This window comes from Pogoniulus pusillus, chromosome 4 (assembly GCF_015220805.1).
Source record: "Pogoniulus pusillus isolate bPogPus1 chromosome 4, bPogPus1.pri, whole genome shotgun sequence".
In the NCBI taxonomy this organism is placed as follows: domain Eukaryota; kingdom Metazoa; phylum Chordata; class Aves; order Piciformes; family Lybiidae; genus Pogoniulus; species Pogoniulus pusillus.
This window is the reverse complement of record NC_087267.1, coordinates 34969255-34994251: the sequence shown is the minus strand read 5'-3', so window position 1 is coordinate 34994251 and position 24997 is coordinate 34969255. Positions and strand designations below refer to the sequence as shown.

The 24997-nt window shown below is 40.7% G+C and overlaps 1 protein-coding gene across 2 annotated transcripts in view; it reads right to left on the bottom strand.

Annotated features, from left to right (window-relative positions):
- CD36 (CD36 molecule (CD36 blood group)) overlaps positions 1-19927 on the bottom strand; it is a 43796-nt gene extending 23869 nt beyond the window's left edge. Inside the window, exons 1-2 of one of the 2 annotated variants that reach the window (XM_064142921.1) lie at positions 19882-19927; positions 8242-8480 (exon numbers count right to left, since the gene is read on the bottom strand). In XM_064142921.1, the coding sequence (XP_063998991.1) occupies positions 8242-8361 (120 nt within the window). In that variant the 5' untranslated portion in view covers positions 8362-8480; positions 19882-19927. Of the gene's footprint in view, positions 1-8241; positions 8481-10590; positions 10668-19881 lie in introns of those variants that run through there. The other variant, XM_064142922.1, reaches the window with a different exon arrangement.
- Positions 19928-24997: the final 5070 nt, after the last annotated feature.

Sequence of the window (24997 nt, the reverse complement as noted above, 5' to 3'; positions counted from 1 at the left end):
TCACCCAGCCCTGTTCAATCAACTAGAGCATGGCACTAAGTACAGATGGAAAGTCTGACAGTATGTTGTCACTGTATGTTCAGGGGAATGCTTGATTTACCTGGTCTGCATCAGGCCTCTTTCTATGTATTTTCCCAGAGCCTTGGGATAATGTATTCTTTTTTTTTGGGGGTAAAAATTTGGAGATTTTTTTTTTTCCATAGGAAGAAAAATGTAGGCAGTTTGACTCCAAGATAGTTTCTTTTTTTCAGAGTAGTGAGATATTCATTAGTTTATTTGCACAGCTCACAGAATCCTTTTGGGAACTAAAAGGCTGGAATCCCTCCAGACAGCAAGAAACCAAACCAAACCAAACCAAAACATTTTAAACAACAAATTGACAGGTTGGTTTTTTTCCACCACAAATCCAAAATGAAACAAAAGCAGAAAAAAAACCCCACCAACACCACCAAAAATAAACCCAACCAAACCCAACACAAGCAAACAAACAAAAAAACCCATGTCCTGGACAACTCATGAACCAGTCAGTGATTTGTCTGTGGAAAGCCTCTTTGTATGGTAGAATTCCAAATGCCTTGCTGGAAGTGTGAAGCGTTGGGCTTGCTGCTCTAATTGATGTGGTTTTGTGTGAGGGCAGGAAATGATGCAGCAAATGTGTTACCAGCTCGAGGTCTTGCACTCAGAATCACAGAATCACAGAATCAACCAGGTTGGAAAAGACCTCTAGGATCATCATGTCCAACCTCTCACCTAACCCTTCTAATTAACTAACCCATGGCACTAAGTGCATCATGCAGACTCAAAAGAAAAAATTCTCTTCAGCTTAGTTGTGCTAGCCACAGGAGGCCAAAGACTGCATCACAGCTGCCATTCAGCATGAGGTAGAACCCATCTTCATGGTGAAGAGAGAAAAGCTTATGTGGATTGGAAATCACCTTTCATGTTTCCACAGAGAATTGCTCAAAGGATCTGAGAGCTGCAGGCTGATAGAAATAAAGGTGCAGCTCTATCTGCTCCACCTGTCTGTAATCTGTACTCAGCTGGGTCCTGGGACAGAGACAGGTACTAACATTCAACCTCCTGTCTCTGTGCAGCTGGGCTAGGGAAGTGTTAAGGGTTCCTGAGAGCTTTATGGTCAAGAGGACAAACTAAACTCTCACAACACCACACAGGTACAAAAGTAAACAGAGAAGTTTCATCCCTGTGAAAAAAAAAAAATTGAAGTAGTGTTACTTACTTCTCAAAAGAAGTTTTCCCCTCCCTCCATCCCCTTAGCTAGGGGTTAAAACAGCACAGAACGATATACTCACTCCTCTGCCCCTGAAGTTTGCTTAGACCACCTGAGCCATAAGATGCCTCTCCAGAATAGGAGGAGAGACGTAAATAGTCCTCAGCCTGCCTCCAGCTTTAGATACTTTGGACACTGAAAAACGTTTTCTGCAATGACTGTATGACTTTGTGTTCTCTTGGAAGACTATAAGGAACATGCTTCCTCACAGTTTTCTCCTTGTGAAGGATCTTATTTATACCATAGGATGGATCTTTGCTGCAATTCTCTCTCTGCTATTGCAGGGAAAGCAGAGACTGCAGGACCTTATACTAGCTTTTTTTTACAACTAGGACAACTTTCCACAGAAGTTGGGACTGTAGAGTGTGACAAGATTTTTCAAGTACTTTGTTTTTTGGCCCATACTATACCATGCCATGTACATTCTTAGCAATCTAGGACAAATTTGCTGTCCACCTAAAGAGGTGGGCTGGCTCTGCTTTATTTTTCATACAAGAATAACTACTATGTCCATATGACAGTCAATTACTTTTGGCCTTGTATGAAGGCGTCCCTGGCACCATCAGGTCATAATGAGTTACTCTGTGGATCTGCAGCCTACCATTTACTCTGCGCTAATGTCACTATGAACACTCTTGGCTTCAAGGGACAACTCATCCAACATGACAGTGCTGCATGGGAAGGATCAAGCTGACTCCTGCAGCTCCTGGTACCTGAGCCATGTGTCTCTTGCTTCCTTTGTACCAGCTCTCATTCTTCAGGCAGAGGTTTCTGCCTGCCAGACTGAAGGCAGATTTACTATTTTTTCTAGCTGGGTTACCTTTTTACAAGTCAGCTACTTGGCTCAGCAGTGTGGGGAGGGGGAAGGATCAGATGACAATCAGAGTTAAAACAAGGGAAGCAGCAGGACAAAAGAGGGAAGGGGCGGAAGGGAGTAAGACCATTCTTTTTGGTGGCATTCAGCCATTATTGTTAATAACATTTCTCCCACAAAAGAGGTGTGTATAATTCTCTGTCACATACTTCAAGAGTGCAAATGGCAGGTTAAAGTGGAAGAAAACCTAGTGCTCTGTCTTTATTCATGTCTTCATTTAATAAAACTAATATCCTCACATCAGCAACCCCTTGGATTTTCACTGTCTGATCACTGGTGAAGCCAGCCCTAAATATCACATCTCTCTGTGGCTAGCCATTTTTAACATTCCCCTACTAACTACTAACAAAGTCAAGCTTTGTGATATTATGAAAGGGAGGGTAATTTGGGAAACTACTAATCTGTGGTTAGTAATATGAAAGACTTGTGCAATACTTGACAACTGTTAGCAAAAATAGATCTACAAGATGCAATTGCTACACATCCAAGTTCGTGTCATGACCTAACTCTGCCAAATGAGTGAAATCAATGGGAACTTTAATCCCTTTTGTTTCTACCACAGTTTTTGTCCTGCTTGTGATGGCTCAACTGGCAGCACATAAATTCAAGAAATGCTGAGCTGTCAGCAATAGGAGCTTGCTGTGTTTTGTTGCTTTAAGCTAAATTCGGACGTGACGAAGAAATACAAAATGTAAGACAAAGTTGCTGTCTTAAATAAATGGGAATCTGGCCAGGTGGACAAAAGATGCCATGTTCTGGAAAGTGAGAGATGCTAGGCTGCAACAAAACTGTGACTAATTTCTGTGTTTGGCTATGTAAAATGGAGGAAACAGACAATATTTTGCTTTATAAAACCAAGTAACTAACTCTGGAAAACAAATAATCTTCCTCCACTTTGCTGCTGAAAGTACAAATAGCCATTTATTATTTTTAAATGATGATTATTAGCTTATTATTAGTCAGCTTTTGTTGGATCAAAATGTTTAGTCTTTATTCAGTCGTTCATCATAAAAAATAAGAATGGAAACCAATCAGGTTTCTAATGGATGATGGAATATATGTGATTAAATCACTCGTGTTCTGCTGGGAGCCAGCAATTGCTTTAGCTTCATTCATTTAGATTAAAAAGTGGCAGATGAATGCTACAAACACAAATTTAAATAAGATGTGTTTCCTGTGTCTCCAGTAGCTGAGAAGATATAATCTGGCCAAGCACAGATAACAGATAGGTAGAAAGGCAGATGGTTCAACATAATCATACCTAAAATTGATAGCTTTATTTCTAAAAATAGCAGAAACTAACCCCAAAGGCTCTACAGAAAAAGTGCAGTACTGAAGTATTCTGGCAAATCATACATCATTCTGTGTTATCAATTCATCAGCAATTCGATATATTAAGTAACACTATGTGACTTCTGACAACTTCCCAGAGGGCACACACCCAGGCAGAAAGCAAAAGGTCTTACGAGAACTACTGATAAATAATTTGCTGGCAAACAAATAAGCTACCAATGAGTTTAAGTGGTTAGACCCAGATGGAAGAAGAAGTTAAGAGCAGAGGGGGAAAAAAGTTATATCATTATGGGAATTTTGCTTCAATAAATAATATTGTTTTAAGGGAAGGAAAGGTAAGAAGTAGTAATTAAGTCATGTCAAATATGGTCTTTCAACAATGTCAGATGTCAGCTTCCTGATTTGTTTTGAATTCTCCCTGTCTTTTGATTATTTTTTTTTTGTGCTAGACATGAAAATATTTAATAATAACAATGCAACTGAAATACATGGAGTCACAGAATCAAAGAATCATTGAATGGTTTGGGTTGGAAGTGACCTCCAAAGGTCATCTAGTCAGTTAAAAAGCCACACTTTTGTAGCCTTAAACAAGCTCAAACCCTTTTGGATTTCACTTCTAATTTATAAAGGATGGTTTTCTAAATCCCTAAGACCTTGGTGGAAATGCACCTCCCCCTAGATAGATTCAGTGTATGAGGAAACTAGGATTTTTGTCATTTGGTATTCAAATCAAAGTCACCCTTTAAGGGGAAAATCTTCTGAAACCTGCTGGAGACAGAGGTAGAAACAAATGATCTCAAAAAGCTCTCAGCCCCAAGTAAAGCAGTCTGGGGTGAGAGAAAAAGGCAATGTGTTTCGTGTTGAAGCAAAGTATGAAGTATGTCAATAAACTGGAATCCATCAAGAGGTAACATCTTGGAATTCTGTGTTCCATGGACTTTGTTTGGCTTGTTCAGTCATGGACAGTTCAAGGGTGGAGAACAGCTCCTGCCTGCTAGGAGATAACAGGTGATAAACTAAGAGTTTCTACCAGGGCATCCAAGATAGACATGCACAGACACATGCACCAAGATAGGTACACTTTCTTTTTGCTGCAACAACATAACTTGCCTTCCAGCAAGATATGTCCTGCAATGTTTACTCAAGTTAATCTTTCAATGGCTGCAATAGAAAAGAAATGAGGCAGATAGGGTTTGGTAAACTGCAAAGAAGTGTGCCTATGGGAGAGCCCATGCTCAGGTGTTCTCTCACAGAACAGTAAGAGCTATTGATTGCATTGATTTTTGAACCATTGCATTTGAATTTTTGAAGTTGTCCTTATTTATTGAGACACTCTAACAAGCCTAACAGGGGCTGCTTGAGAGTAACTTGATAATAATACTATTCAACTAAATCTTGGTAATAAGTGTATTAATGACAATCTCTCTTGTTATACTATGAAGTCTCCTAGAGCATTAGAAAAAAAATTCCATTTCAGAGGAAAAAAATACTCAACATTTGTTTCTGTGCTGTCAACTTGTTTAAAGAACTTGGATTTACTCTGAGGTAGGATAGGATAGGCAGGAAAACAACCAGCAGCCTCTCTTGAGCTTTGGACAGGCAGAATGTAAAGCATGAGGAGAGGTTGAGGGAGCTGGGCTTGTTTAGCCTGGAGAAGAGAAGGCTCAGGGGTGATCTTATTACTGTCTACAACTACCTGAAGGGGCATTGTAGCCAGGTGGGGGGTGGCCTCTTCTCCCAGGCAACCAGCAATAGAACAAGGGGACACAGTCTCAAGTTGTGCCAGGGTAGGTATAGGCTGGATGTTAGGAGGAAGTTCTTGCCAGAGAGAGTGATTTGCCATTGGAATGGGCTGCCCAGGGAGGTGGTGGAGGCACCGTCCCTGGAGGTCTTCAAGAAAAGCCTGGATGAGGCACTTAGTGCCATGGTCTAGTTGATTGGCTAGGGCTGGGTGCTAGGTTGGACTGGATGATCTTGGAGGTCTCTTCCAACCTGGTTGATTCTATGATTCTATGATTCTGCTTATAGTGGTGATAACTGAAATGTTTTTTTTTCCATTTAATAAAAATATATCCTTTTGACATTGGTTTTCACTCAGTGGATGAGGACCTAAGTTCAAGCTTTGCCTCATATGACTTCCAATGGGAACAGAAATGTTTACAGGCCATATCTGAGGGAACACCTCGGTTGTTAGGTTTCTTTCCATTCTAGAGTCTCTTTTCTTGAGAAATTGCAAACAAAACTGTCATTGGACAGGAGCTGTTTCTAGCAAATATTTTCTTAAAGAAATGACATTTCCAAAAGTGAAAGATTTCAGGGAAAACCAAATATTTGCAGTATGCTCTACCCAGCAGGCCTGCTTCCTCCATATTTATCTTAAATATAGAGGCAGTGAATAACAATTTTTATTTTATTTTGTCTTCCCAGCCCTTTCATCAGCACAGGTAAATCAGAATTAGTTAGATTTAATTCCTTCTTGAGTGTCTGCTGAGCTGATGGCACGTTTCAGTTATTACATGGTGGCGTAGCTTTTCTGAGAAGGAATTGACTCAGACTTCTGTGGTCTCACCAAATAGTCAGCATGATAAATAGGGGGGAAAAAAAAATCTATTATGACTTGTGTTTATGAAAAAAAAAAGTATCCATTTTCTTAGACAAATAGAAACTCCACAAATTTAGTCTTTTATGTTTTGTATGAATACTGGTATGGTCTTTCCTTTTTATATACATTAAACAAGCTGCCTTGAAATAGGTACAAGCAAGTGAAACATGATCATTGTTGGAGAAATTCTTGTTAGCAGAGCACACAAGAATTGATAAACATGAGCAACCTGTGCTGGGAATGTCCTTGAATCCATCTTGAGAGTTTAAATAGCAGGCACAGGGTAGCTTTCCCCCACATGCAGCTGCAGGGGATGGAGTGCAGCTGCAGGTGGGCAGAGTTTAGCCAGCCCCAGAGGCTGACCCTCAGATTGTTATGGTATGCTGACCTATTGATGCCTTACAAGTAACTCTGGACCCTCTGACTGTAACCAATCTTAAGCTGAGGACACCTCTTGCTAGAATGCATATAAGTCACTGTATCACCAAAATAAAGTGGATTTGACCATCTAACCATATTGGTGAACAAAGAGTCATCTTCCCATAGCGCTCCACCAAACATGTTTTCCAACAGATCACAATGCAGAAAATGATAAAGAGCTTGAGGAAAATATTATTCAGCCTGACACTTTACCACTAAGAACTCATGCAGGTATAATTTCACGTGTAGACACCTGCAAATCATGCTGTATAACTGGTTCATTATTATAAGTTAACAGATGAGCACATAACATTGCTAATATGTGTAATTTGCTTTGAAAAAACACTTCAGGGTGAAAGGCAACACTCCAGCTTAACTCCAGGTAAATATTTAATTCAAGGACATGCAGAGTTTTAAATCCATGTGCTTTCTAACAAACCTGGGATTTCCTCAGTATATCAACCCATTAAAATTATTTGCAAATAGAGAGTATTACTCTCTTAAAATGTTTCAAGGTAATTGGAATTATCAACTTTATAGAGAACAAAAAAAAAAAAAATAATCTCCTGAAAAAAATACAATACAGACTGGAAAAATCCTCTACAGTTAGGTTTTCACTGAATTAGCTGGGCAAATTAAAATGTTATGTGGAAGTCATTTTTTTTTTGGCCAGAAGTGATGTTTGGCAGGGCCTCAATGGACAGTTGAACAGTTCCTAACATCTCATATAATCATCTGCTCAATTGACTTCTATAGCTGTTGAGTTAAGGGCAGTGTTCCAAAAGGGTATTTGAGTACATATCTCCAAGACCTCCAGTCTTCAGTGCTACAGTAGACCATTAGCAGGACTAACCATCAGCCAAAGACCTTAGGGTTTCTAGATTTTTAACTGCAGAGTCCACCTTGGCTGCAGTGACCCCAAGGAGAATCCATTCTCCATGGCAGACACACCAGGGCTTCCATGGACTTTCACTCTAGTTTATCCCATGATTTAGACTCTCAGTTCTATGTCCTTTTCATCAGTTTTTTTTCCCCTTTTTTCTTTAAATAAAAACCCTAGATTTTAAGGAAGTAAATTAATCTTCAAAACCCAAACAAACCCCCACCAAACCTAAACAAAAACTAATAAAAAACAACCAACCAAAAAAAAAAACTTCCAACAAAACCCAAACCCAATCAAAACAAGAGAAAAAACCTGGTGTCTTCAGGGCTATTATTATTCACATTCTTTGAGTCAATGAGATGTATATGATCAGATCCTGTAGTCTTGTGGGGCACATTGACTTGAATCATGCAGTAATAAAATGTGAGCTGAATGCATGGAAGTGTAGAATTAGAACAAACTTCTGCACTGGAAGTTTGTTTATATTACTTGCAGTACATAAACTTAGGTGCATAGAGTGACTACCAAAACGTGAAAAGAAATGCAGGAAGGTAACTGTGGATCATCACGGGGCAAAAAAAACAAAACCAAAGACATGAGAAATAGTCATAAATAAAACAACAAGGAAAAATATTTACTTCTGAAGTACATTACTGATAACATCTTGAAAACAATATTTTGGCTTCTCATTTGAAGAATGAGAGTCAGGAGTAAGCATGACAATATAATTAATATATTAAATAAACATTGCTTCAGTATCTCTTGCCAGAGAAGTCTGGATTGAATATGGAAAAAAAAGTAGGAACAGAACACAAGATTGGAAAATAATGATTGTTCAATAACCACAAACTATACAGACTAAGGGAAAAAAAATAAATTACCTTTTTTATAGCTTTGCCTATAAGGTGGTCTCCAACTGGTATCAGCACTCCTCCAAAGATAGCCAGCACAGCACCGATGATGGCCCCACTGAGGAGCCCACAGTTTCTGTTACAGCCCATTCCTCTCCTCTGTCAGGGTGTAGGGCAGAGAACGTAAAAGTATCCCTATTGGAAGGTTTTGATGGGTTCTTCTCACTTCTTGGTCCCAACAGACTTGCTTATCTTCCTGAGAGAAGCTGCTAATATAAGGGGAGAGTGAACAAAAAATCACATTCCAAAGCTCAAAGCTCAAAGTACATGAGGTGAAACAAGCAGGAAGATAGCAGGTCAAAAACGGCACCAAAAATGGCAAGCTAGTTACATAACATTATCAATGTTCCAATTCTTTAAAAGCCTGATAAGTCCTTTCAGTACCCATTTGTGTTTTGGGGTTGTTTGGGGGGGCGTTGACTCTGTTGCTTAGGGCAAAGTGACATAATGGTTATTCAGCTGACACTTTGCCTAAGGCAAACACTCTCCAAAATTCCTCTGTGTCTAAGAACAAGGCTATAGACTCTGCCTTTGGCACAGCCTGCAACACCCTGGGTCCCACTTGAGGCAAAATCCAGAGTTCACAGCACCGGTGTGACCTAACCAGGCTGCTTCTGCAGTATGCCGGTAAGGAAGTCTTCAAGGTCCATCAGCACCTCGGCAGGAACCGTGCCTCTAATGCCAAGCACGTACAAGAAGCTTGTCTTTCCAGATCTCTGTCAGTGCACAGCTTACTATTAATGGGATAAAATTTTGTTTCAGGACTTCATGAAAAAAGACATGACTGTGAAGTTTCCTTTTAGAGCTGCATCCTTGCCAGCACCTAGTTTCATCAATCTCAATTGTCTTACAGAAAGGCAGACTTCTTAAGTGATCTTTGAAAGACATAACCCCTTTTATTTCAAGACTAAGAGAAAAACACATCTGCAATTACTCATTGGAAAAAAGAGTAGCTGTTAATATGTGCTAATGTATCTTAAAATCTGACCCCTACTGAAAGGTGTTGTAAAGAAAATCAGCATTATACCAGGGCTAAGACATATCATAAAAGCTCACAGTGCTATTTTTCCTATTTCACCCTTCTCCCACCAAACACGATGCAATAGCAGTCTAGACATATCTCCATTTATGCAATTCAAATTATCCATTACACAACTGCAACGAAGAGCACTCACAACAGAACACTCAATTTCACATAAAGTCAACAAGCCACTGTCTATCTGATGTAAAATATTAAGACTGAAGTGGAAACTTTGAATAAGAATGCTGATGTGCCTGGGAATTCATATTCAAATGAAAATTAATTTACCTTAAGCAAAATTTAAAGTACCATATCAAAATTAGATATTGTCTATGAGACTATGGGATCATTTAAAGTTAATTTGACTGCAGGTCTGATAAGAATATTCACTCCAGTCTTTTTTAACATTCCTTTCTAACTTTGTTTCACATGTCCTTAACAGAATATTGGCAATGGAAATGGTCCATTCAAATCCTTGGGGGGGAGGGGGGGATTGTAGAAGTAACTGAATTGGAGGAAAGGTCAAAAAATTAAACTACTTCTCTCCTTAACTTAGACTTCTTAACATATCAACTTAGAGCAAGCTTTTAATGAGAATTAAAAGAATTTTAAAAATCACTACCCCCCAAACATTATATCATTGTCATTAATGATTTCCCCAGCTCTAATAATAATTTTTAACCAATGTCTGACAAGGCTTTTCTTCAGTTCTGACAGAGAATCAGATTTATTGCCCCAAATGAGAGCAACTACATGAGGAAGAAGTAGTTTGCACAGTGAAATTTAGAATAGGTTTTAAAAATTCCCATTGAAAGTTTCAACCCAAACCCACGACTCCAGATCCTGCAAGGTTAGATTAGTGGGATTAAAATCCTGAAATTATTAAGAGATACATTTGCAAAGAAGAGGCAATTTCTGCCTTTTAAAAACCACTTTGTTGACATGCATTGAAATGATAGGTTTTGATCTGCAATTGTAAATGCAACAAATATCACTTTTAAAAGATGCATTTCTTAGAAACTCACATGCCTCCAGAACTGCAGTTTCAAGAATATTAAATATCAAAAGATAGAATGCAGTTGGGAAAGCCAATAATATTAAACATTAAAAAATACCTTTGCTAACATAGCAAGGAAGCATTTCAACAACACATGCAAAATATCACTGTTCCTTGCAAGCAGCTTTGTAAAACCCTGCCATTTTATTCTATATCACAAATAAACCTTTTCAAAGGCTTTCCATCAACTGATTTGCTGAGGAAAACTCTCTGATTTTAAATGTTGCATCATAGGACTCACCTTGAATAAGGGCAACTGACTTTTCAGCTGAACACACATGGACTTAACACATGACTTGCATCAAGTTACAAAAAGACAAGCAGCTAAATCTCCCCACCAGACACATAGCCTCTGAACTCTGAGGGAGTGTTTATATATTCCAAGAGACGTCAGTTCCCTCTTTATCTTTTTTTTTTTTTTTTGCCAGAAGAAAAAGTTGTATTGGTGCTGGGGGTGGGGGTGTGTGTGTTATTTTTACAGACTGACTAAAACCCACTACCTACATCTCGTGGTAATATACTTAGCAGCTGCAATCAAATTTTGATCCAAGTGAGTCAAAGGTCAAGGAGACGAAAGGGTAACTTAACTTATTTGGTTCCTGGTCACTTCTCTAATAGCCATGTGCTTTAAAACTGCTCATATTTGCACGTCATAATTAATCAGTTCCTATCAGTTTCCTAAAGATAGGGAAGATTTTCAACTATTCTTTGCTAGAGAGCATGCTGTGCAGTATAAATAAAGCCTTGCTACTGCACTCACTCTGTCAAAATCCAAGATAAACACCTTTGTAGCAGTAACTTTTCAAGTAAATAAAATCAGGAAATGTCAGAGTATTTTTTAAAGGGTTCTGTATTTTGTTTGGATGTTGGGTTTTTTTTCCCTCACAGATTAGATTACAACATTTCCTCACCAAGTGCAAATGCTTTCCCTTTTTATACTGTAAGTTCAGTGAACATCAAGCCAGTGCCTTCTTTTTCTTAATGTATCTAGAATTCTGCTGTTTTTACACTGTTTACATCTGTGTATGCCAATTTGTCCCCCGACCACAGCATCTGCAGTAACCTGTTGGACAGACTTTTGAGTGGATTTCTATCTTCACATGCCTTGTAATGAAAGCAAGCGGGAGTGAGCATGCTCCTTTGAAAGCATCTCGTACAGCAGCCTGCACACAAGGCTTGCTGCCTGAGCAGGTTGGTGACTGACTAACCCCTTTCACATCCTTGATAAACAGAGTAACCTTGTTTTCTTCCATCTGCTAATGAAATTACAGGATTCAACTGCTGAAGGGACCCTACAGAAAGGCTGCAGAGGATGTCCAGCAATAGGACAAGGGGGAATGGTTCAAAACTGACAGAGAGTAGGGTTAGACTGGATCTCAGGAAGACGTTCCTCAGTATGAAGGCAGTGAGACTCTGGAACAGGCTGCCCAGGGAGGTGGTGGATGCCTCCTCCCTGGGGGTATTCAAGGCTAGGCTGGATGAAGCTTTGAGCTGTAGAGTCTAGTTGCCCATGGCAGGGAGGTTGGAATAGATGTTCTCCACATCCTTACACAATGCTCTCCTGGAGATGCTCTTGCTTCAGATTCCCCAACTTTTCTCCTTGGCTGCACTGTCTTCTACACTGCTGATTCGTCTCTTCTGAGAGAAAGCAATTCAGTTGCTCACACCTGTCTGTGGAGATGTTCCCTACCCTGCTCATTCCCATTTATGTGTTCCCATTTATGGGATTCAGTGTGTACCATTCATAAGGGAAGAAAATATCTACTGCTGTCTTTTTGTTGGAAAACAAAAGGCACGAACACAGATGTAATTAAGCTCCGTTTTCAACATACACATGCTGAGTTGTACCAGCAAATTTTGTGATTTATGATATCCTATCATTGTCCCATATAAGTAAAACCTCTTCTAGCAGTCAGTACTTGGCAGGGAAATGAGGACCACAGGTTCAACTGCAAAAACCAGCTAAAAGGATTTGAAGCTAAGAGAGAAGTTGTAAATTTGGGGATATTTAAGTCATTTCCGTTTCCTAAAAGCAAACCAAAGTAAACCATAATTACTTAGCAGTCCTTTTGTATACTCTGTCTTCAGAGATTGTAGGGGCAAGAACAGGGAGACACAGAGCAAGAGAGTGATGATATAAAAAGTGCTTCATCAGAGTGCCCAGCTCTGTGCAACAGCAAACACACTACATGAGCAGTGAAACTGCCAAGAAAGAGGAATAGTGTAAATGACGCTCACATGCCTGATGAAGACACAGAAAACTGCAGGAAGCAGAGAAAGACAAATGCAGTTGCTATACTCCAAGTTAAGTCCACCAGACTTCCTGAAATAAACAGTCTACTGGCAAGAAATCATTGAAGAGAAGAGTGTGATTCCTTGCTTTTCTCTACAACTCCCTGAAAGGAGGATGGGGTGAGTCTGGTGTCAGTTTCTTCTCCTGAGTAACCACAGATAGGATGAGAGGAAATGGGTTTAAGTTATGCCAGGGCAGTTTTAAATTAGTCAGCAGGATAAAAAAATCTTAACTGGGGCAGTGCTGAGGCATTGGAACAAGCTGTCCAGGGAAGTGGTAGAGTCTCCATTCCTGGAGGCATTCAAGAAGCTGTAGATGAGGTTCATCAGGATACAGTTTAGTCATCATGGTAGTTATGTTATGGTTGGACTCAATCATCTTGGAGATCTTTTTCAGTCTCCTTTTTCAGATATTAGACATCTTACAGTGGGGCCTTCTGAAAAAAAAACCCAAAAACCAGTTTCCTTGGGGTGATTTCTAAGCACAGAGGGAACAAATGAGGAGAATTTCTGATATGTTTTCTCAGGAAACTGTTAACCACTCAATTTTTTTTTCCTTTCCACCAGAGGCTGAGGTATCTTTATGGCACCTATAACTTGAATTTTGAGGATTCCCACATTTCTGTGAGAATCCTCTGAAGCATGGCATCATTTTATGTTCCCTTGTTTCCACGCTCAAGGCACTTGCAAGGTTTTTCTTCACTTGCCTGTTACGAAACATGTAAAACCTTATCTTAACATTAATTCCATGTCAATTGTGGTGATGTTAGCAGATGTTACCTGAGGTTAGCAAGCAAATTAGAAAACCATAGGAAACTCCTGTCTATATTTTTGCCCCCCTGAATTTTAAAAGAATACTACTCATTAAAAAAAAAAAAATCAACCAACCAAACCAAAACATTCAAGTTGTTAGGCAAAGTGGGCCAGAAGATGATGTTCCCAGCATTCAAAACAAGATATAACATGATTTTCACACTCTTTTGGGCCACTCCTCTTGTTTTGAAATAAAGACGTGAGGAGTCATGTTTACTTCCTTTCCATGGTAAGTAGAAGCTCAGCTTTGTTGTTTACCCATCTTATTTTATTAACCTCATTTTATGTGGCTTCTACATTCCCTACTCAAAATCCTGGTCCTCTGGCTACTCCACAGAATGGTTGTAGCTTGGTCAGTAAGGAAAGATGCAAAGCATTCAGAAAAACCCCACATGGGATCAGAACATGTAGCTCCTGTCTCCAAATAAGTTCTTTCTGATTATCGCTATTTTCAAACCAAATCTTAAATTTCCTAATCCTTATATTTAGTAATAATAGCCATTTTAATTCCTGATCTTACATTCCCACACACTCCACCCACCTCCCCATTCTGGAGTAGGTTTTGATTAAGCAGTTTTTCTTTTTTTTTTTTGTATTAGCAGAGCTGCAACTGCATAAAGAGACACTGTAAAGACTTCATCAAGAAAGAAGAGATGAAGTCTTTACAGTGTCTCTTTCTCCAGTTGCACTTAGTGCCATGGTCTAGTTGACTGGATGGGGCTGGGTGCTAGGTTGGACTGGAGGTTTTAGGCTTGAGGTGAGGAGAAAGTTCTTCACTGAGAGAGTCATTGGACACTGGAATGGACTGCCCGGGGAGGTGGTGGAGTCGCCGTCCCTGGAGCTGTTCAAGGCAAGGTTGGACGTGGCACTTGGTGCCATGGTCTAGCCTTGAGCTCTGTGGTAAAGGGTTGGACTTGATGATCTGTGAGGTCTCTTCCAGCCCTGATGATACTATGATACTATGATACTATGATGATCTTAGAGGTCTCTTCCAACCTGGTCGATTCTGTAATTCTGTGACATACTGATGTTTACTAAGGCACTGCTGAGGATGAGAATGGTAAAGATGAATCATCTACAGAAGAAAAAGTGCAGTATGCCACCAGCATGGTGAGACTTCTGCCTCTCTGCATGTACTGGAGATAGTAGGAGGTATTCCCTTATGGGGAGGTGAAATGTTGTAATCATGAAAAGCAGTTTGATTTCCTACAGAAACGAAAACCTGCAGCGTATCACTTCAACAAGATGCGGCTCATGATCTGTCCACCCAGACCAGCCTCAACAATTTACCTCACTTCTATTGCATCAAAACCTCTACTAGGGCTATCTTCAAGTCTTGCCTATAAAGAACTTGAACATGTAGTACCCAAATTATAATTTTAATTGAGAACTAATTCATTTCCCCTAAATTACCTGTTCACTGCCTTTCTCTCAGCCGCTGTCATCGCAACTGCTGTCTTGTACAACCTCATTTTCCACAAGCCGTGGGACAGAAGAGAGTTCAGTGGCAAGATTCACCTCACTTTGAAAGAAGGAAGCACCATATTTCAGTTGTTTCAGTTTTGCTTTTAATATCTTAGCTCTAAGGAACTAAAAGGCATAGTTTCACAGGAATATTTTTTGTTTACAATTAATTACAAATATTTATTGCTAATAACTATATCCAGGTCAAAGTAGACATCTGGCCTAAGGAAAATTAATAGGTTTCTCCTCTCAGTGGAGACATGAGCACATTCACAGAATCATAGAATCATAGAATCAACCACGTTGGAAGAGACCTCCAAGATCATCCAGTCCAACCTATCACCCAGTCCTAACCAATCAACTAGACCATGGCACTAAGTGCCTCATCCAGGCTTTTCTTGAAGACCCCCAGGGACGGTGCCTCCACCACCTCCCTGGGCAGCCCATTCCAATGGGAAATCACTCTCTCTGTGAAGAACTTCTTCCTAATATCCAGCCTATACCTACCCTGGCACAACTTGAGACTGTGTCCCCTTGTTCTAGACTTATCCTATCTACCTTAAATGCTTATTTTAGGCAAGGATGTATCATAACCTTTGGTGGTACTGATGTCTCTAACTACAGAGCATTTGAATGTTAACTCCCTTAAATCAGACACTTAACTTTCAGAAGGTTAATGTTAGAATAGTTCCACTCGGACTCCCCCAAAGGGTCTTTGAGTTCCTCCTCTCATCAGTGCACTATACCAACAACAGCAGGAGGGCTATGGAAATTGTGAAGCACAAAGGCAATAGGAAAAACGGAAAACATTAATGGAAATTCTGGGCAGAGATGCAGATGTGGCACGGTATTTTTCTGCCCAGTTCAAAACACAGATGTGCTAGCCTTCAAGGCTTTCCAGTGCATGCCCTCAGGCGTACCCCAACCACTCATATGAAGCAGTCTTCAGCCCCTTGAAGAAAGGTCTTCTTAAATGTGCATTAATAGCCAATTTCTCACCACAAGAGCTTGGGAGACTCATTTCAAACTGCTGTGGAGTTCCTTCATTACCCACTAAAGCCTCCCAGCTGTAGTTTTCCCAGCTCTATGAAGTGTTAGGTGCCAAGGGGCTGTCCCTTGTGATTCTCAGTGTGTTCTGATGATATGGAAAACATCCTAAAATATCATTGGCTCAAGGCAACTTGGCAGCAGTACAGTGGAAACAACATTTATGCCATGCCTGCCAGTGATGAGTTTCTCTGTCAAAGTGTAACTAAGTCCTTCAAGGGAAAAACGGGTGATGGAAGACCCAACAGTTGCTTCAGTTCATTTTTTCCTGTGAAATACTGATTCTGAGCTCTCTGCCACTGACTGTGGTATGCATAAACTGCTGCCCTTCTCAGTTCTCAAAATCTCTTTTAAAATGTATTTTCAAGTGATTTTAGCAGGGGAATGAGGTGAAGAAGGCCTAAGAGAGGCAGGGATACAACAGACTTTGATTCTTCAACTCCTGTGAGTTCATGTGAGCATTGCAAACACAGATAGGAAGGAACTTCATAGAACTGGGCCCAATACAGAAACTGTAATATAAGAACTTAAGCTGCTGAGTGAGACTGAAGCAGCAAAGAGCTATTAAAAACTGTTACCTAAAGGGATAGGTCAGCCTATTAATGCTAGAAATGTTTCTGTCTGAAACCTAAGGAGGCTCCCATGCTAGGAGAGAAAAATGTTGAAAGCAGACATCCTTTGAAAGTCAAGAGCAATTTAATAAATTGTGTCCCCAGTGGGATATATCCAACTCCTTGCAAAACTCTTATCCTTGACTCAGAAGTCACAGAATAATGCAGTCATTCAAAACCTCTTCACTGATGCAATACCTGGTTTGGAAATAATGACCAGAATGAATCATCCTGGACAGTAGTAGCTTTGATGACTGGCTGGGTAGGCCTTATGTTAGCTTTTGCCTACCAGCTACACCATAATTTTGTCTGTGTAATAATTAAAACCAACACACACACAGGGGATTTTTCCAATTAATGAAGACCTTAAGTTTAACTTTTTGGTGGCTTCTCGAGAGTTCAGACCTGGCAAATAATTGACATCATCTCTTTCAGTTTACATGGTCCAGACTTGAAGATATGTCATTGGTCCAAGCAAAATGCAGATCTTCCCCAGGACTTCAGTTCAGACTTAAACAGAAGGCATTAAAGCCAAACCATGAGTCTACTGCCAGAAAAAATAAAAATCCTTGCTCTCCATTAGGCCAACACAAGAATCATAGAATCATAGAATCAACCAGGTTGGAAGAGACCTCCAAGATCAGCCAGTCCAACCTAGCATCCAGCCCCATCCAATCAACTAGACCATGGCACTAAGTGCCTCATCCAGGCTTTGCTTGAACACCTCCAGGGACGGTGCCTCCACCACCTCCCTGGGCAGCCCATTCCAATGCCAATCACTCTCTCTGGGAAGAACTTCCTCCCAACATCCAGCCTATACCTTCCCCGGCACAACTTGAGACTGTGTCCCCTTGTTCTATTGCTGGTTACCTGGGAGAAGAGACCAACCCCTGACCTGGCTACAATGTCCCTTCAAGTAGTTGTAGACAGCAATGAGCCTTCTCTTCTCCAGGCTAAACAACCCCAGCTCCCTCAGCCTCTCCTCATAGGGTTTGTGTTCCAGGCCCCTCACCAGCTTTGTTGCTCTTCTCTGGACGCCTTCCAGCACCTCAACATCTCTCTTGAATTGAGGGGCCCAGAACTGGACACAGGACTCAAGGTGTGGCCTGACCAGTGCTGAGTACAGGGGCAGAATAACCTCCCTTGTCCTACTGGCCACGCTGTTCCTGATGCAGGCCAGGATGCCATTGTCCCATTTTCCTGGGACAGCTGCCCACCCCACATCTAAGAATCAGAATCAGTGCTTGGGATAGCACATGGAGATCCAGCCCTCTGCCAGGGAGATGTGTGGTATCTACCAGAAGAAAAGATGGCATAAAAAATCATCTGGAGAATTAATACAGGCCAAAGCTCGTTCTGATCAAGCTTTCTTCCTCAAGGGGAGACCTCAGAGACTACAGCAGTGGCAGCGCAGAGTTAATGGAAACGCTCTCAGAAGAGCAGATCTCCTCCAGCTGGCAGTGAAGGTACAGATTGTGTGGGTCTTATCTACCAGTCTGAGTGAGACAGTTTCAAGAAAATGTGCACACCAACTGCCATGGAGTTTTTCCCCTGTTATAGTTTCTCCCCTATGAATCTAGGGAGCTAGTCCTTATTTAGAATAGTTTTTTAATACAAAACTTTATGACATACATTTTCTTATATCAGAAGATGTTTTTATTCCAAGTGCTAACGAGCTACTCCGTGGGTGCATGATAAAAACCAACCTTTTTTTTCTTTTGTCATGTTTTTCTTGAGCAAATATTTGTTCCAATGAAAATACAAACCACAGATCACACACACAATCCACAAAACTGAAAAACAAAATTGCTTTTGCCACAAGAAATACCTTGGCAGCAGGTGACAACCTCTCATGAATTCCTAATTTCACACATCAGGAAAGCTTGTGTAGTATTATTACACATTAAGAAACATTAACAATTAAAGAGAACAGAGCAGTGGGAAAAGTACTAGCAGTGATTTCTGTGCACTAGCAGCGATTTCTGTGCACTAGCAGCGATTTCTGTGCACTAGCAGTGATTTCTGTGCACTAGCACAGCAATTTCTGTGCACTAGCAGCGATTTCTGTGCACTAGCAGCGATTTCTGTGCACTAGCAGCGATTTCTGTGCACTAGCAGTGATTTCTGTGCACTAGCACAGCGATTTCTGTGCACTAGCAGTGATTTCTGTGCACTAGCAGTGATTTCTGTGCACTAGCACAGCGATTTCTGTGCACTAGCAGTGATTTCTGTGCACTAGCAGAGCGATTTCTGTGCACTAGCAGTGTATGAAGTAGGCAGCTAATAGATACCCTTGACTTCTAGGATCATGTAATTTTCTGATGTTAAGATGTGGCACTATTCTTTCAGATGAAACCATGTTACAGAAATATGCATGTAACAAGCAGTTACACAAAGAGTAGTTCCAAAATATTATAATTAAAAACTGAAGAAAACAAAGCCCACAAACCTCTGTATTTCTGATCATCTTTCCTGGTTGTGCCAATCATGTAAATGCTTCTGGTGTCTCATTTGAGGACACTAAAAAATGCCCCAAACTAGACAACTAAAGGCTAAACATATAAATAGGACATGTTTGCCAAGTTAAAAAAATTCATTTAAAAATGGAATTAATATAGTACTTATTGTATCAGTTGTTAAAGAGAATTACTACAACAGTAGATGTTATTAGCAGGCAAACGACTATGGTGCATACTGATTTGATCTCAGGGCTTCCATAGAATATGAACACATTCATTAAACTGCAAGTGAAATAATGTGATTATCAGTATATTTCCTCTTTCTAAATTTTAGTGAATGGGTTCTTAGCATTATAAACAATTAAGAAATAGAGGCTGAATGGCATCTGTCTTTGCTTTAAACAACTGTAGCAAGTAAGAGCATTTTGCTAGCACCAGGATGTGACAGTATGCTCACAAGAAACAAATACAATGTTCATCTGTGTATTGAGAAACTATATTTAGTCCAGGAGCAGGGTCACATACCTGTAAGGAAGGAGAGCTGCTCTCACTACACTTGCCATCGGGAAATGGAGAGCTGCAGAAGAGCCTGCCAGGATAGCTCCTTATTCACAGGAAAATCAAGTTGCTGTGACAACCCTATAGCAACCCTGGCTGCCCAGTGCTCTGAGAGTCAGTTAATCTTCCATCAGCCACAAAGAGAAACAGAAAGTTGCACAGACCTTTTAAACTCCTTCGTAGCTAAGCTGTCTCAAATGATAAGGAATTATAAAATCTTTGAGCCAAAGACAGTTCTTTTTCACACTTGTGCTTTGCAAGAAAGATCAGCTCTAAGAAATCCCTTACCCTCTGCAGTAGCCCAGCACTTGGAGGCAATGTATCAGGTTTAGCGTTGCCAGTCCAGAACAAGCTTCATTGATTTCACTCTTCACACTAGCTCTTTGCAAACACAGTCGAATTCCATTTAATGCTCACAACGGGCTGGAATCCAGGTAAGTTGTTGTATACTAGAGAAATCGCTTCAGATTTGGGTTTCTTACACTGATGTAAGTGGAGAGCCAGATCAGCAGAAGAAATCACAGCTGTGAACACAGTTCAAATTCATGGGATTTTTTGTAATGATTTTCACAGGCTTTGGTTCAGATTTCCACAGGCTCTTATTCAGCACTTTGATGTCTAAATGAACATCTAAGCCAAGTGACAGTGTTACTGCTTGCTCTCCTTACGCTATAGGATACTTGCTAGATACTTTTACCATAGCAGTGATGAGCTGTTTAAAAGGTAGTCATGTATTAAACTTTTAAACGTTGTATTAATTTTTTTATTCAAAGAGCAGATCGAGGCACCTCCTTCCAGACAGTTATAGCAAGCAGCCTGTCCGCCAAGGCCCTGTAAAATTAAGGTAAGAGTTGTCCCAGAAAGTTAACAGGACTCTGACATGAGCCAGTACAAGAGCTATGAAGCTGTCTCACACATACTGACTCAAGAGGAATCCCATGGCATAAGGCTCACTGCCTGTCCTTCTATGAAATTTCTCCTCTAAAGTTAGCCAGAAAATTAAGCAAGAAAGTAAAGGCAGAAAATAAAAATATTCCTAAAATTTCCATTAATCTGGATATTTTTGACCTATCCTCTTATGTATATGTTGTTATTCTACCTTTGGTCTTCTTGGAGTCCTGTTGATTTCTTCCTGTGTGGCTTTCACAGCTGTAACCTCCAGCTTGTTGCCAGCCTGCTCTTTTTTCCTACATGTGCTTCCTTTCACTCCTTCTTCCTCCCCAAAGAACCTCCTCTAGCTCTCTATATCTCTTCCACCCTATCATCTCAGCAGTCACTCCTCCTCCAAGCATCTCTGCCGGTTTGTCTCCTCCCCAGATGAATTACCCTCTTCCTCCCTCCCCCCACTTTCAGAGTTTACAGCTTTAGATCAATTCTGCCCTTGTATGCTGCTGTTAACTTTTATATTTCTCAAAATCTGCCATAATACTTTTTGCTTTCTTTTCCAGCTTCTCTTCTTCTGCCTTACCTGAGGTCCTGGTATATAACCTTCTTGCTCTGCAGTTAATCAAAAGGCTGATTTGCTATCAGTGCTCTTTGGCACGCAGACTAATCCTTCCTGAGAAGGTTAAGTATAAATAATAATTTAACTTTGGTCCCTTCATCTTGTAATGTTTTCTTGTTTGTGTTCCTCCCTGAAGCCTGAAAACAGTCAAGCCCACCATCCTCCTGCCCATTACCTTTTGCCTGCTCAGTTGCCATTCAGCACTCCCACTCCGAAGAAAATTAATACTGCACAGCTTCACCCATACACAAAGAAGCAGGTGTGCCTCGCAGGGACCAGTAAGCCTTGTCCTTGACTTACCTGCACCAGAACTGAGAGAGGATCTGAGACAAGGCTGGGAACACCTCAGATGTCTCTGGATGCAAGGCCAGACACACTCAGTGGCAGAGCAGGCATACCAGACTGCCAAACCTGGTGTTGAGTCCTTCCTTCCGCCTCACAACAGCTAGAAAGCAAATGGGATGTATCCTTCACCTCCTTCTTATGCTCTGAGGAGTCAGAGCACTTGTTAGTGTGTAGCATTGAAAAACAATCGCTGAAATTACATAGGATAAAGATTACAGAATTGTAAACATGCCATCACACCACCAACCACCCCGGGCGTGTTTGTGGTGCAGTCCACACCCTCTGTATAATTATACTCAGGCCTCTGTTTTAGGCAAAAAACAACAATAGCCACTTATCAGATCCTCGAAATGGTAATTGCAGAGCGTTCAGCAGGACACTCCCAAGACCTTCGGGATAGTAACAGCCACAGGATTACAGACATTCAAACGGGCAGCCCCTCCAGCTTCTCAGAACCACTGTTTCCATGCTGTACTGTGCTCTGTTAGTGCTTTTCTAGTTAGGTTTTTGCCAGCTTCTTTACCAATTCTTTTTCTCGGCTGCCAGATCCTAACAATCTTTTTCTCCCTTTCCCAAGCCTTGCCATCAGACTGTCTGCCCACCTCCTCTCGCAATCCTGCCGGGATTACAACGTTACCTCTAACAGCCTCGGATGTGCAGACTGGAATTTGCATCTCAGCACTGCACCTTCACACTACAGGGACGTTTTACTCCCCTGGACTTCTGCATGCAAGAACTGTTTTAGCAACAGTTACACATTGTAGCTCTTACTAGACAGTCTTTTCCAAAGTTTGGATACCCAGAGGAGCACACCAATATCTTGATTGAACACCATGGGCATGTATCAGCTGATAGCTCTCAGTTTACCTGCTCTGCCTCTTTCTGTGGTTTTAATGTGTCTGTGATTCTAATGTGCATGCCTAAATAAAGTCTGCATGAACGTTTGGCAAGGGTTGGGGCTGGGCCAGCCTTTAAATGACTGACACCCTCTGCCAGCCCCTCTGCCTTCCTGAAGGGAAGAGAAAGGGAATAAGGGAGTTATGAATTGAGATGAAAACTAACAAAAATAATAAAATGAAAGACATACAAATATATACAAAACTAACTTGAACCTCCTGATGACAATTAGTCACCATCACCACCAATGCTGTGGCAGAAATCCCAGACTGAGCTAAGTGGCAGATGGTAACCAGATTTAGGAGGTGGGTTCTGGAAATGGATTCAGGAACACGTGGATTGAGATCAAAGCCAGAATAGACAGAGTCCTCCTTGGATACCAGGCACTGGAGAGGAGAAGAGAAGAGAGGAGAGAAGGAGAGATGAGAGGTTTGACCCTTGTGATCCCTCAGCTTTCTACCAAAGATGATCCACATGGAATGGAACACCTAGTCGGTCAGTTTAGTTATACTTGTCCTGTATGTTCCTCCCTGCAGGTGTGGCCTTTTACTTTGTACCCTCACACAGTAAATGAGATTAAACAGTGACCTTGGTCTTGGTACTAACTGGAAATGTCCAGTTTATTACTCCTAGAAGTAGACACTGTCTGCAAAAACATGTTGTGACTTTCAGTATGTGCAGTTACTTAGAATGAGTCCAAGCAGAAAAGTAAAATCACTGACCAGGATTATTTCTGTTCTCACTGAAACCAGGGCAACATTCAAGCAATGTATACCAATCTCTTTATAACAGGCAGAAATGACTGCAGTGGAGATGACTTTCCATGTCCTCCTAATAGCTTTCCTGGAAGACGGCTCACACCCATCAAGCTTATTAAAGACCTAGTAAAAGACACCTTCTTTGCCCTTTGGAGACAGTTGATCCCAATATTTTGGTTTTTTTGCCTGCATGTAATGAAAAGAATCTTCATCTTGACATGACAGGCACATGTTGCTTCATGAACTGGTGAGCCTTGTGAGAGGGTATTTTCTTGTCTTGAATCTGACACATGAGATGATATTTTCCTGTGGATATTTTACTTTCCTATGTCCAAGAAAAATGTGAACACCCTCTCCTTTAAAGGCAATAAAATTCAATTTTTACCCCCAAGATATTTAAGCATTTATACTTGCTTGCAAGTACATTTGAGCAAGCAGGTGCCTCATTTCAATGTTAAAGAATGCCTTATGAAACTTTATGTGTAGCTGAACTCTGCTGCCTCTACCTTGTCTATTGCCATCTTCTATCATGTAAATGTCCTGCAAACTGATACTGTTTTGTCTGAAACTTCCATGTGTGTCTCACTAAAACGCATGTGGCCAGCAGGATTTGTACCTACACAGACCTTTAACATGGTGTTCTGATTCCCTACACAGCCTTCACCAAGCCATACTTCTCATACCATTCAGGTTCCTCACCTGAACAGTGAGGCATTAACACAGACCTATTAATTTGGCATGTCACCGTGCTTAGTGTATTGCTTAAACTGAGCCACTTTTGGAGGTGCTACAGTCCTCTTTCATGTGGCTACTGCCCTTCTGTGGAGCCTTCTTTTTCTTGTGATGAAATGCATTCGTTAACAGAATCTCACTTTTAGAACTATGTCTCATCTAAATACCATCCTGACACTTCATGTTTAACTCTCATTATACACCAGGCACGTGCCCAGTGAACATTCTACAGATGGGACAAGAGCAACTCCCAAAGTATACACCCAGTGCAAATGTACTGACTAAACACCTCACCTTGATTTCCCTTCCAGGTCTCTCTGGATCCTCTGAAAGCATACCCTGTTTGGATCTTGCAACTCTGAGGATCAAAATCCAGTGCAAAGCTGTGAAATCCTGGAGGAAATCCTCATGCTGCTGTTGCTCTGTTGTGAAGGTAACGTGCAGCACGGTAGGACTGAGCTAGTGCATCGCTTCCTCTCTGTGACCTTCATTAAATATTTCCAGGACTAAAAGTTAACAGATGACAATTGAAAAACAAGCAAAGAAACAAAACCAAAACCACCACCACAACAACAAAATCATAGGGTAGCTCTTAGCATGTTGGTATTTTCTGAAAAATGTGGAATCAATATCCATTAGGTGGAGAAATGAACTGACATTCTGAGTGGGATTCACTTATCTACAATTTAATTGTCTACATTGTAGACATCTGAATGTCTACCCAGAATCCCTTCACTGTGTACAGAGAAAAATATGGCTTTCTAGGACTTGAATCCTCTCATTCTTGCTGTATGATAAAGCAAAGGTAACTTTCATGGGCTACCTGCCACAAGTCTCTACTGCTTCGAAAAATTTAGCCCAGAATATTTCCCACTGTGTCATGAAGTTTCTCCTTTTCCCTAAGCAAATTAAACAAACAACATAGCATTATTGGATAGAATATCTGCAAAAAAAAGCATGCCAAAGATATTGAAGGATTTTCAGAATTTCAGAAATAACCTGCATTCAACTTTGTGAGCCATTAGAAGGGAGTGGGAATCAAAAGAAAAAAAATCAGTCTAAGCTTTATCTGACTTTCTTTCATGCTCATTTTGCAGTTTGGGATTTATAAGCTATGGGGAGAGCTTTGTATTGAAAAAGTGGCTGAAGTTGGTGAGATGTGATGCAA